At 44.9% G+C, this 13,390-nt stretch overlaps 1 protein-coding gene across 3 annotated transcripts in view; it reads left to right on the top strand.

The window, feature by feature from the left end:
- MGLL (monoglyceride lipase) overlaps positions 1-13,390 on the top strand; it is a 103,137-nt gene that overhangs the window by 81,256 nt on the left and 8,491 nt on the right. For all 3 annotated transcript variants that reach the window (XM_018068466.3, XM_018068465.3, XM_008925298.4), the window contains 3 exons: positions 5,321-5,457; positions 6,972-7,082; positions 11,032-11,121. In XM_018068466.3, the coding sequence (XP_017923955.1) occupies positions 5,321-5,457; positions 6,972-7,082; positions 11,032-11,121 (338 nt within the window). The remainder of the gene's footprint in view (positions 1-5,320; positions 5,458-6,971; positions 7,083-11,031; positions 11,122-13,390) is intronic.

Raw genomic sequence — 13,390 nt, 5'->3', positions numbered from 1 at the left:
GATGACTTCAGGAATAAAACGAATCTTTCAGAAAGCTCATAAATACATAATACTAACCTTAATACCTTCTTTTCCAAAAGCCATTTATGCATTTGTTTCAAATGGAACTGTCAGACTCCAACAAGCTTATTGAGCAGGAGGCAGTGAAGGAAGATGGTCTTCAGCCTGAGCTTGGATGTGGGCTCTAACAAAAACCCTTCCTTTGCACACCCCTGTCCGTGCTATAATGTGCTACTGCCCACTGCTGCTGCAGTGCCAGTGCTAAAGCACTAAAATTACCTTTTCTGGCCTCCAACAGCTCCTTTGGGAATGGAATCACACCCATGCTCCAGCTTATTAAATCAGACACTGCCTTGCCAATGGCCCCCTCTGCCATAATTAAGATGTGTCTTTCCAGTGTGGGATTCTGCAGTACCAGAGAGGCTCCTCATCTGTGTCTGTGAATCATCGACTTCGCAGTGGTGGCAATTCTGACCTTTAACTGCTGAAAACTCTGGTGCTCCTGTGTTAGTACCATTGCAATTTAAAGCATATTTATGCTGAGGGAGTCATAAGCCTGGAGTGCCTGACCTTACTCCTAACTCTCCTTGTTCTGGTTCTCTCACTCCAAAATCTTGGAATTACGCATCTAGAGAGGAAAAGAAACAGATAGTGTGATGGATCCTGAGGCAGGAGGCAAGTCCTGCATCCCTCCTGATTGTTTCTACCATCAGTTGGCTAGGGAGAGCATTTCACCCCATTGATGGTGTCCTCACTACGATAAAAATGGATCCAAACCATCCCCCTTCTCCCAAAGCTGGAAACATCAAAATATGTGAAAAGCCAAGATCCAAATTCTACCTGAAGAATTACTGCTCCCCAGGCAGATTTCCCCTGTCCTGTCTCTTTGTTTTATAGCTTTTCCATAATAAATAGGGAGCAAAGGCTGAAAAAACAACACAGCCTATAATTTCTGCTTTCCCATGACTGTGAGCTTTAAGGAATGTCACTGAAATTGGTAAATTTACAGCAGCATAGCTGAACTCAGCATTTGACCCTGCATCACCTCATCTTCTACAGCAAAGGTCTGAGGAGCAATTCAGTTCTCACCTGGGTCAAGCTCTGCCTTTGTCAGGAGGGTTGGGCACTTGGAAAGAGAGAGGAATATGTATAGTGTGTGGCTCATGTAAAAGTTAATGTTTAGAACACAAATAGTGCAGGTGTCTGAGCGTGGACAAGATGTGCTGCTGCACTCATCCATCCTCGCAGTACCTTGGAGGGCTGGGTGCTGATGCACCCTATGGTGTGCAGGGACAGGCACTGCCAGGCTCTCCTCTTTGCTGTTGGTCTTGCTTAGTACATTTAAGGACAGGTTTCTTCAGCTGTGATGTGCCCCAACAGCCCCAGCAGAAAAGCATCGTGCTAGTGGAGATCCAGCACAGCTCTCCTCATCAGACTGAGTCTGCCCAGCAAGCCCAGAGTTGGGCTGGTTATTTCTTCAGGCAGTTCCTTTTTGGCTTTTACTGAAGGGAAGGGAGTGTCAGGTTGGACTGTGCTTTTTATTTACGTGTTTTTCAGCATATCTCCAATCTGACCAGGATGTAACATTTTTTTAGGCATGTGAGCCAATGTCAGATGAATAATGTGGCTGCTTGGGAGTGGTTTTCAAAAGGAACCCCCAGAGCATGAGAGAATGTGAGATTTGAGGAATGGAGAGCCTTGTAGAAATACACATTTGCAGGGCCACAGAATCTGTTTCAAAGGCAGAGTCATACCTACATGGTTATAACGCACTCCCTGGAGCCCTCACACCCTCAAATATTCCATTGCTGAACTCTCAGCTTTGTCTTCCTGCGCAGCCAGTCAGTATTATTCCCTCCAGATACATGTGTAACTTTGGAGGATCTATAATCATAGGTGAAATCATGCTCTGAAGTCATGCTTTCTGACAGGACTGACTGATCACGAGTTGCTGTTCTTGACTCTCTGGTGACAGCGCTACAATCTGAGCAAACTCATGCAGAAAATAAAGAGGGAAGAATTGAATAGCTATGACATATTGGTCTAGATCATCACAGCTCTTATTGAGACTTCATTTGAGCAAAGTATGTTGGTTTTGATGTGTTTGGTTGGAAACGGATGCCTAGACCTCCTAATTCTAGATTTGCCATTTGAAAATATGTGTTTTGGATTCTTATTTTTAAAGGAAAGGGTGCCCACAATTAGCTCAGTCCTCGGAACCTGAAATGGTCAGTCACTGGGCCACTGCACCTGCTCAGTCCTAGCAGTGAACCACACAAGCTGCATGGGAAGCCAGATAGATATGAAAACCTCTAACAGTTTTTGAACACTGAGGGTGCCATGTGGATGTGCACCATCAGTCACAACTCTGTACAGATGAGCATCTTGTGGTTATAACCTCACATTGCCCTGTTGAAACGCAGGGGCCCCTGGGGGAGTGCTGTGATGAGGAACTCATGGAGCTGTGACACTTCTCTGTTGTCTCTCTTGATGTAGTGTCTCTTGGGTGTAGAGCAGCCTCTGGTTAGTTCCAGCTCCTGGGTGAATGTGATTCCCCTCCTCTTGCACCCACTGTTTTGCCACTGGCACTGTGGAACCACTACATCAGGTTCGTTCCAGCAAAACCCAAAGCAAATAGCTTTACATCAAAGATGAACCTGACCTTTCAATCTTAATAGCTCCAAAGGCAAAAGGTCAAAGAAAAACATTCTTGACTGTATTGATGTTTGGTTGTGAAAAGTCTTTCAATCTAATAGAAGAGGTCTTAGTTCCCTACCCTGAAGCTTTCTTGGCTGGGGGATTCAAACTTGCAATAAACTCATTCTCTGGTGGAATAAATTCGATTTCTTGGAGGGGAAGAGAGAAAAATAATAAAATAAAAGAACGTGACCTAGCAATGCCAGCCAGCTAACATTGCACAAGGGACAGGGATAGTATCAAAGTGAAGACTTGCATGGCCTTCCTTTCCCATACGTGCAGACAGACTGCTGCTCAGGCATGGCTCTGTGCCTTCTGAGTGGGGGTTCATTAAGTTTTAACAAAAAAACCCAAACTCCGCAGAAATTCAATGAGAAGCTTGTCACAGCATTGCACAGGTATTTCTTGGACTCCACAGTCATTATTCTCACTGTTATGAGCTGTGTCACTGTGGTGTGGTAGGACCAGGGGAAATTCTCCACACTGAGGACCAAGGAGGCTTTCAAAAACTGTCTCTCTCTCATTCAAAAATAGACCAAATCCTCACAGCTCCACAACAGGGAGTCATGGCCCATATACAGACCTGGCCACGGGGGATTGCTGTCTCTGCTTGCTCAGCTGGAGAGGAGAGACTAGAAGCAAGTTGAAGCAGGACTGGAAAAAAAAAAGAAGTTGAAATGCAGAGCTCTGCTAAGAGAAAACAGTCCTTCTGGACTGTTCAACTCATGTTAACCTGCTACATTTGAAGTTAAATAATAGGCAGATAACACATTTGAGGGCCATAAAGTGAATGAACTGGATATGTATAAAAGTTGTAAAAAGCTCACTTTCCATCTGTAATAAAAATCAGTTTAAAATTAATAGATCCACTAGCCACACACATGGTTTTACTTCTGTAGATTATCACAACTTGCATTTTAATTTGCTCATCAATTTGTTCCTGGTCACTGAGCCATGGAGGATGCTTGCTGTACCATATTTTGGCAGGAACTGGAGTATGTGCATGGAAAGCAGAACCAGTAATATGCTATTTATAACTGACCAGCATGACATGTATGGGTTTCTCTGGCAAGGCAGCATGGCTGATTGCAGCCTTCACTGCCAAAAGATCCAGCCATGGAGACCACCTAGCAGGACAAAAGAACAAGTTTGGGGGTTCGGTTTTTCCTAGACAGAGTGAATTTAGTCCAGCTTTTTATTAGAAGTTCTGCCTAATTTGCAAGGTGATCTTTTTGGATGGCTTACAAGAAAATTGAGACATCCTGATTTCTGGTATGACCATTGGCAACAGATGTAACTACCTTTGTGGCTGGGCCAGCAATGCTTTTCTTTGCTGGTCACTGGAAGGGGAACCATCCGGCATGTAAACAATTATCAGGCACTTCACATTCTTTGACTAGTCATTGCCCCTTTGTGCCTTGGTGTCCACTGGAGAAAGTCTAGAAAAACACACAGCAGGAGGGAGATGTTGTTTGAGACTCCCTATACCCTATCCTATTTTTGGGATGTGTTTTCCCCTTCACAGTTTTTCTTAAAAACGTACATGGAACAGAAACAAGCTAGGAGGCTGTTTTAAAGGATTAATCCTATTTGTAATAGACAATTACATGCTTGTATGGTCAGGTAAACATGCAAACTTATTTCCCAAGGTGGTATTCATTTCAAGCCTTTGCAAGCTCAAAATTGCCTGGGGCTGTGTTGGTGGCGATGCTGACTCCACCTCTGCCAGGGATGCCGCTGTTCCCATGGCAACTCACCATCTCCCATTTTAATATTCCCCTTCCCTTTGATCAGACAAGACAATTCCCAGATACAGAGTGAGGGAACAATGTCCAGGTGCAGTACAGTTTGCATTAACACTTGTTTAGGAGGAGGATGCCACTGGATAATTGCCCACTGTTGCAGCCTCCACCACTTGGCCTCCTCTGTTGACCCCTCACCTTGTACAAGGGAGGTTTCCAGCCCACCCAGTGCTCCAGGGTACCATGAGAAAAAGCAGGACTTTGGAAGCTCATGCACACCCAGGCCCTGGAAGAGGCAGTGTCCATGGCTCATTAGGTTTATAGTGACCATATCACCTCTTCAGAATTTTTCTGTTTCTTGCCAAGACTCTACATAGCAGTTACAGCTGTGTAGAGTGAACCACCAGATCCATACGACCCCTGAGGCAAACCCCAGTTTTCCAGGATGCAGTAACCGGAGGGAACGAGGGAAAATGCACCACTACGACCCACAATTTCTACAGCGTAGCAAGACAGCCTCTCTGCTCTCTTCACCCTGATGCTGAAGGCTGCAAGAAATAGATCAGTACTCTTAGTTTTGAAGAGCAGATAGAAATACAGAGGAATAGAAGTCCAAATTTAAGGTCCCTTCCAACTCCTTAATGTTTTGTGATTCTATGATTTTTTTTTTTAAATCAGATCATAGACAGTATGGCACTTGTTAAACAGCTCTGTGCAGCTTCCTCTCTATTTCTGCAGCACTCTTTCTGTTGAGAGCTGACTGCAGGAGAAGGTCAAGTTAGGACAGCAACAGTACAACAGGTTTATTTCTGCTAGGTCCTTTCTTGATTGCAACCACTGCTTTGAAGGACTTAGATGTGTGCTCTCCTTTTCCCCTGCAGTTGGCCATGGGCAGAGTGAAGGTGATCGGATGGTTGTCTCAGATTTCCACGTCTTCATCAGAGACAGCTTGCAGCACATTGACCTCATGAAGAAAGAGCACCCTGACCTGCCTGTTCTCATTCTGGGGCACTCCATGGTAAGCACCATCCAGTACCCCTCCCAGCATCCAGGACACATGCTGTGGTACTCATGTGGATGGCAGGAAATAATTCGTTCCACAGCAGGAAAACAAAACTACAGGGAATGTTCCCTTTCACTTCATTTACTGACTGATTTGCCAGCATGCCGTTATCCTGAGATCTGCCATGAGTGTAGTTAGTCCTTAGCTTTTCTACCCCCATCATGGCCCTAATCAGTGCCATTTGCTACAGCAGGCCTGTTTTTTAATAGGACCATTCATTCCCATCAGGTACATGCTAAGTCTCACCAGCTCCCTACAGCATCGGGCTTCCCCTTTCATTTTAACCAGTAACCAGGAGGTTAAGCCCTCCAAAGCTTTGAGAGCAGCATGGGGATGAAGCATGAAAATACCTTGTAGCCTCATTCTGTTAAACAATTTAACAGGAAAATGTACCAAGGATTAGGGCTACAAAAACAAAGGCACTGATTTGGTGAACAGATCTGAAGCCTGATTCTGACAGCACTGGCCAAATCCCTTTATTCAAGCTAGCAGTACTCCCACTGATGTCGTTGATCTGTTCTCCCTGACTTCCCCAAGGAGAAGAAAATGAAAAAGTACTTTGGGATTCAGCCCATGCTCAGATAAACAAGTGTTCTTGCATAAGAAGGCATGGCATGCTCTGAAGGGCTCGCCAGGCTCCAAAGCCGCTGTAACAAGGAGCTAATTTCCCAGTGAGGTCTTTGAGATGCTTCTCGCTGCTGCTCCATTTAACAAGCCCCTGGTTCTCCAGCAGTGTGGAAGTTCACCAGATATTTCCCTTGGCAACTAATCCTCTGCAAACTTTCCCGAGCAAGCCCTCCAGATCCCTTCGATCCCCACCCCTCACCATCAGCCCCTGTCCTCACGTGGGACGGCTCAGCCTGGCTGGTGTTCGGCTCTGCACCGTGGGCTGTGTGTTGGCTGTCAGGCCCTGGGCACAGCACTGTGGGGCCAGAGGGGCTGGGGACTCTGAGGAGGAGACTATTTAATTCCCATTAATTAGTGAAGATTTCCACATGCCAGTGGCAGCATTGCTGTTGCCCAGGTTACCAGTGCCTGGCACGGAGCGAGCCCGGTTTCACGGCATCTTCCCAATGCAGCACTGGTCTGTCACGCTGAGAGAGCCTCAACTTATTTTTCAAGTCCTACCTGAACTACCACTTCAGACACTTTCTTCTTACTTCTTAGTCCTTTTAAGTGAGGAGGACACAAGAAATCCTAGGGAGCTGATGGACATTTTATGGAGAGTTGAGTTTGGTGTGATGTGAGGGTTTATAGCATGAGAACAGAAACCAGGTCTCTTCTCCCCCACAAAAACCAGACACTTCTGGTGCTCCTACTCCTCTGGCTTTACTCACTGACCACACTGCACTCTCAGTGGGGTAGAAATGACTGCTTGCTTGGACTAAACCCCTTCATATAACAGGATTACCATAAAAACAAGATGTTGGCACCTGTATTAAGCTGTGGGCTGTTATTTTGCATTGCAGGGGGGAGCCATCTCCATTCTGACAGCTAGTGAGCGACCCAGTGAGTTTTCAGGCATGCTGTTAATCTCTCCTTTAGTGGTAGCCAGCCCAGAAGTCGCCACTCCCATCAAGGTAAGAGCAAACCCATGTTGCCCCTGGTCACCTTGCTCTTCTGCAGAAGGAAATGTGTTAAAACATCTGGCCTTGAAACGCAAAACCCTTCTGGAGTCTGTGCCAGCCAGTACTTCTCTTCTAAGTGCCTCCCCCACAGTCTCACCTACTTTTCAGAGGGGAAGTGAATGCTGACCTGTCCAGAAGAACTTATTTAATCAAGAGTCAGGTAATGATGGTACCTTGGAAGGTGGTAGCAGACTGTGCCTTCTTCACCTCACCCTGTGTCAGCCCACACAGTGCTGTCCTTTCCCTTCCTCTCCCACAGCTTTCTTCCTGACTCATGCAGAGTCTGGTGTAGTTGCAACACAGGCTGCTGGCTAAGTAAGGTCAGGGTTATTTTTGGCATTTGGGGGTAGACCGATTTCTAAACAGAACTAGAGCTCTTGAGTCCCAGGCATCCTTCATGAGCCTCAAAGGAGGCTTCCAGCTAAAGCATCACTCCCCAGCTGCACCCCATTTGGCTTGGTACCATAACTGGTTCTTGTCAAGACTATCTCCTTTGGTTTGCATTTAGGCTTTGTTCCCCTCCCGTTTACATCTGCCTTCCAGAGCAATTTCTGATTCACATTTGCACTGCCCTGTTTGCCCTTCCCAAGGGAGGCTCTGCAAGGCAACTGAGCCTCAGCTTTCTCCTCCTTTCTGCATTTTTAAAAGAATAAATAACAATCCTAAAAGAAGCTGGAAGCAAAGGGAAGGAGCAGCTAAGCCAGCAGGGAGGACAAAGCATCTCATTCCCACAGGACATGTTCCTTTATCCTTTCTCCTTAGACTCTTCTCCTGGGACTAGCTTTTTGTTTTAATCTACTTCTAAGCTATTTCTCCTTTTTTTTTTTTATTTCTGAGAGGAAGAAACCAGATTACCTCACCTTTCAGTATAATCCTGTCCTACCTTCTGCTGTAGCTAAAGACATCTACTGACTTCACAAGTCGTTACAAGCACCAAAGGGTGCTTTCTAATCACCTCTCTCTTCCACTGAAGGAAATACATTAAGACCTCTAGCCTTAAAATGCAAATCCTGCTGAGATCTGCACCACCTGGATGCCAGTCAGTATTTTCATTCTAAGTGCTTTTCCCACAGTCCCACCTATTTTTCAGAGGGGAAGTGAATCCTGAAGTTATCTAATCCAGGTAAACTATTTTAAATAAGAGTCAGCACAGAAGTCTGCTTTTAGAAGACTGGTTACTGATTCTCCACAGGTGACACTACACCTGACTCAACATAAGGGTCCCATGAGCACCAGTACCCCTACTTCTTCTTACTTTGGAATGGGAAAAAATCCCATGAGTCTGAATTTGAGAGACAGTTAGCCTTCTCTTTCTGACTGAGTCAAGGAAAATAGGGAAACATTTTCCTTCTTCTAGAGCTATATCTTTTTCTCGATGCTAAACCCTTTCTGAAAAAAAAAAAAAGACTCACCAGTTCTGTGGGAACTAGCATTACTGTAGTCTGGTTTGTTGCAAATCTGTACCAGATCGTTGCTTTATTTCAGTGTAGGAAATAAATGCAATGAAGCATTATTTATGTAGGAAATCCTACTCTCTAACTGAAGTATTTTGGACGTGTTTATACGGTCTCTTTCCTAGAGACTCTCTTACATACAGTATTCCAAGAGCACAGTAAGTTTCTTTCCCTTTCAAATCTATTGTTACATCTCAAAACTGATAAAAAAATAATTATTCCTGAAATAGCTCTGCTCTGTCAAATTCAGTTGAATTCAGTCCTGGAGCTGAAAAAGAATTTACGACAGGAAGGACTGAAAACAGGCAGAGTATTCTTCCATAAGTCACGTTTTCCCATAATGCTGTGTGGTTTTTTTCCTCTGAGAGTCAAAAAACATTTCATGGTGGTTGTTCTTCTGAGGCACAAAGGCTTGGGTTTTCCCTTGGAACTGGTATGACTTCTCGGCCCTGGGCCATTTCCCAAGGACCATTGCATTCATCCCTTTGCTGGGGAAGTTTCCAGCTGAGCAAGAATTTACCTTGTCCTGAACAAACGAGGGCTCATGGCAACAATAACAGCAAGCCAGACTACACACTGAGTCCTTCAGTCCCTCTTAGAAATACCTTCCCTCGCTGCTGAACTAGCCCTGGCAGCAGCAGAAGCACAGTGTGTTTGCAGGAATTTCACAATTTCATCAGTGCCCTATAAATCCTGTGTCCTGATGGAAGCATCCAGTTCAAATCCAGTGGAGTGAGAAGGATCTTGCTGCCTTCCCCCTTTTCTTCTCAACTGACCTGTACAAAATTCAGCTCTGAATCTTCAAAATTTCAAAGGGTGCAGAAATAAGAGTCACATATGCTGGCAAAGGGCAGAGCAGGGGTGAAGGAGCATCTCCAACTTCATTTCTGCTATTGAATGCTTTGAAATCAGGTGGGCAGGACAACCCCTTAGGACATATTCCCTGGTGATTAATCCTGTACTAACCCTCAGCCTGTTGTTTAAGGACTCACTACAGAATATTCTCTCTTTACCTTCAGTGTTTTCCATTTTGCCTCTTGCTGATCTATTGCTTTCCAACCCGACTGGACATTATGTTGCTCACTGTCATTCAGCCTGCATCTGCACCCAGTAACAGTGCAGAGGACTTTTTCTAAGGTATAATCAAACTGCAAGAAAGTACTATATTAAAACCTCATTTTTTGGCTTTGTTCTGTCCAGTTTAATAGACATGTTAGTTATCAGGTTCAGAGACCATAATCTTGCCCACAATTTGTTACAGTGCAGAGCTCAAATCATCACTGCCTGAAGTTAATATGAAACAAAGAACCCCCCATTCCTGCTGTTTGCATCATAAGCTCATTCCTGCATTGGTGTGGATGTGTTATTTTACCAGTCTAGCTGGTTTTGCTGCCACAATGTCATATCCAGTGAGGGGCTCTACTGTACTGGGAGACAGTGACACTGGTTTCTAGTCATACCCACCCCAAGGTACACACGTGTTCCCAAGTCTCCAGGTCTGCTGTGAGTCTTTACTGCTTTTCACTCTTGGATGACTTTGACTTCAACCTTGTGTTATTCCTCTAATATCATAATTACTCAGTCGTGTGTCATCTGTGATCTGAAATGTCAGGGAGTGCTTCAGAAGTGATTACATATCTGCAGAAACAGAGGGCATGGGCGACAGCCTACCTGTAAGTGTTAGCTGTAAACATCAAAGGGCCATAAAACAGACCAGTGAACACTAATTGCTGACTTAAATGGTGATCACATAAAGGCAGCTACCAAAGATTCAGAGCAGAACCCTGATATCAACATTCTTGTACTGCTATTGAAATGAAAGTTATTACCCTTTCTTCTGCCAGCAGTTTTCAGCCTGGGCTGCTGAGTCCTTCTGTATCTTGTTCCCAGGAGTCACGTGAGCAATGGATTCCCATAGCCAATGCATGCTCACTTTGCTGTTGTTTATTTACAGGTTCCCTGGAGAATATGCTTATCAAAATGAGTGCAGCCTAAGCAACTACTGCAAATTGCACCCAATATCACTTATGCACTGCAGCCTGAAATCAGAGCTGTGGCAGCAAGGAAAGGGCAATAAAACACCAAAACCCATCCTTCCCAAGAGTTGGAAATGACCTTTTCCTATCAAAGTGCTTGACTGAGGCTTTTCAGAAATTAACTTGAGAATGAGAAAAAGGCACAGTACAATGAAGTTGTGCTGTTGCATGTGGACGGACAGCTGACGGCATTTCAGTCTAGCACACCCACTCCCTGGTCCCAGGAGCAGTTTAAACACTTTCTCGTTAAGAGAAATATTTTAAATATAGGACAGATCTTTCTGCAGAGTCAGTTGACTATTCTCAACTGTTTACCTACCATGCTGATTCCCATCAGCTCAGGATTTGGCCCTCTATGTTCTCTCTCTTGCTCTAACTGGCTCTTTAACTGGTTCCTTTCCTCTCCCACAGGTTTTTGCAGCAAAAGTGCTCAACTTTGTTCTCCCAAACCTGTCACTGGGATCAATAGATCCAAATGCAATTTCCCGGAACAAGAAAGAGGTGAGAACCTTAATGCCATTGAAAGTCACTGCACAGTTGGTATCTTGTCCCTGTCCTGCCATTTCTCTCTTAAAAACAATCACAAGTGTTTTGCTAAATCAGGAGGCCAAAGTCTGTGCTGGTGTAAAAAGGTGACACATCTCTGAAGTCAATGGAACTGACTGCACATAGAAGATTGTAGGAAACCAGCTGTTCTTCCCTTCCCTTCCCTTGCATCCGCAGCCACTCTGGGTACAAGACATAATGGAGAGCTATGGCTGGGGTGGGAAGCACGTGGGAGACACGTTTGTCTCTGCTGCATCACCACTACTGATTACAGCAGCAAAAACCAATTCTAACAGGTTGCAAAAACATTGCTAAAGTCAGCTTGTCGAAGCCTGCTCTTTGCAGTGAAATCATGCAAAACCCTGCAGTAGTGGAGATTTGTTTTCCTGCTTTCAAACCAGGATCACATTGTGCCGGATACATTCCAGCAGAGCAAAAGAGCATGCTTGTCCCAAAGAGGTCTCCTGGATAACACTCTGACTCTGCTACAACCTTTATAAATAAATGATGTATTCATGCTGCACCCAAGAATAATACTTAGAGGAGATGCGATTGAAGCAGCTGTTGTAACAGCCCAGCTCCAGCCTCACCACTGCGACTGTGCATGAAACTGTCCCAGGATTCAGTTTTTGTAGTGCCACAACAGCTTTGGACTCTTCTCCCATTCACACCCACTCTTAGTAATAATGACAGTGTCAGCCTATTCATGCCATCACTGCAAAACCAGATGTCATTGCAAGTGTTGCAACAACACCTAACACGGGTTTTTCTTTCTCGCTGTCGTGAGAGAAGTGAAAGGAGGGAGACACGAACTGTAAGTGAATGAAGGTGGTTAGGCTGGACCCAGAGCTTGGTGAAAGAAAGATAGAAAATGGCACCTAAGAGTGTCTCAGGAGCTTCACTGATGCAGTGGTCACTTCTTCCTCTGCTCTCACATCTCTTTGAGAGATACTGTAATTTTCTCTGCTGTTCATGCAGTAGTTCATATCTTAACTAGGAGTTAATAAATTGCCTTTCTCTGGACAGGCAGCACAACTGGCATTAGAATTGAAGCTGGAAGAGTCAGGGGCAAAGACAGTGCCAGCATGTGAGTGCAGTGCATCCAGCCCCAGCACAGCCCATCTCTTTGTTTCACCTATTCAGAAAACTGGAAAGGAGTCTCCCAGAATAGCCTCAAGGCTTTCAGGGCTGTTTCTTGGCACTGCCAGAGAGTTTTTTGGCCCAACAACTTTCAGTTCACTTATCTGTGAAGAGAGCATAAGATTTCACTGTGTTGGAGGTGGAAAGATTCAAGGAGCTGAGGAAAAGAAGACAAAGTCCTAAGAAGCTGTGAGGACTAGCACGGAGCGAGATCATGTGCATCCGCTGATGCACCGTGGGACATATGTTCTGAAGTACCATATGAGGCTGCACAAAATATACATTTGGGAAGAAGGCTGATTCAAATCAAGCTGTAGAAACCTGTTCTTAATTACATTCAGCTGCCATAACTTGTTGCATGTAATTTAGAGAAAAGGTTTAAATTAGACTGCCAGTTCACTAAAATCACACAGAAGAAAGTTTTCACGCCTTCATTTGTGTTTAGAGGATGCAAACGATCAGTGCTCTGCAGAAGGAGAGGAATTTGAGAGCATTACCTTCTACCTGAAGAGGGACCATGGCTGGGATGTGTGGGTCTTTGCCTGATTCTGCATTGATTTCCTGTGTGACACCTGAACTCTCTGCTGCAGCTTCTTTAAGGGTGGCAGTTTCAAATACACCTCTGAGAGCTGGATCCTCTGCTGGAAGATGCTATGCTGCACTCGATAACTTTGCAGGAGAAAAGTGATGATGTGGGGACATCCTGAATAATAATCTATTTAGGAAAGTGTCAGAGAGCTCCCTTAATTTGGTGCATAGTATTGACTGAGCATTTCCTTGTTGGGGTGATGTTAGGAGTCACCACAGCAACCACTGGACATAGTTTATAATAAATGCTACCGTGTTGCCTTTCTAACCACATATTTGCTGCTGCTTCCTCTGCTCTGTGATGCTTCAAGTATCAAAAGCTTTCTTAGGGTGTTGTTTTTCCTCTGCTCTTTCCCTTTCCATGGAGCAGGGGAGACCCTTTTGCAGTGGATAAAGGTGTAGGTTGGCTACATTAGAGCCTGCTTACACTCTTCAAAATGAGACAACAAACCCCTGTGTGCTGTGCTGCCTTCACATCTGCAAGTGAACATGGAGT

Source organism: Manacus vitellinus, unplaced genomic scaffold (genome assembly GCF_001715985.3).
Source record: "Manacus vitellinus isolate BGI_N305 unplaced genomic scaffold, ASM171598v3 scaffold_14_pilon, whole genome shotgun sequence".
Lineage (NCBI taxonomy): Eukaryota > Metazoa > Chordata > Aves > Passeriformes > Pipridae > Manacus > Manacus vitellinus.
Note: the sequence above shows the minus strand (reverse complement) of the source record. Positions and strands in the feature narration are given on the sequence as shown.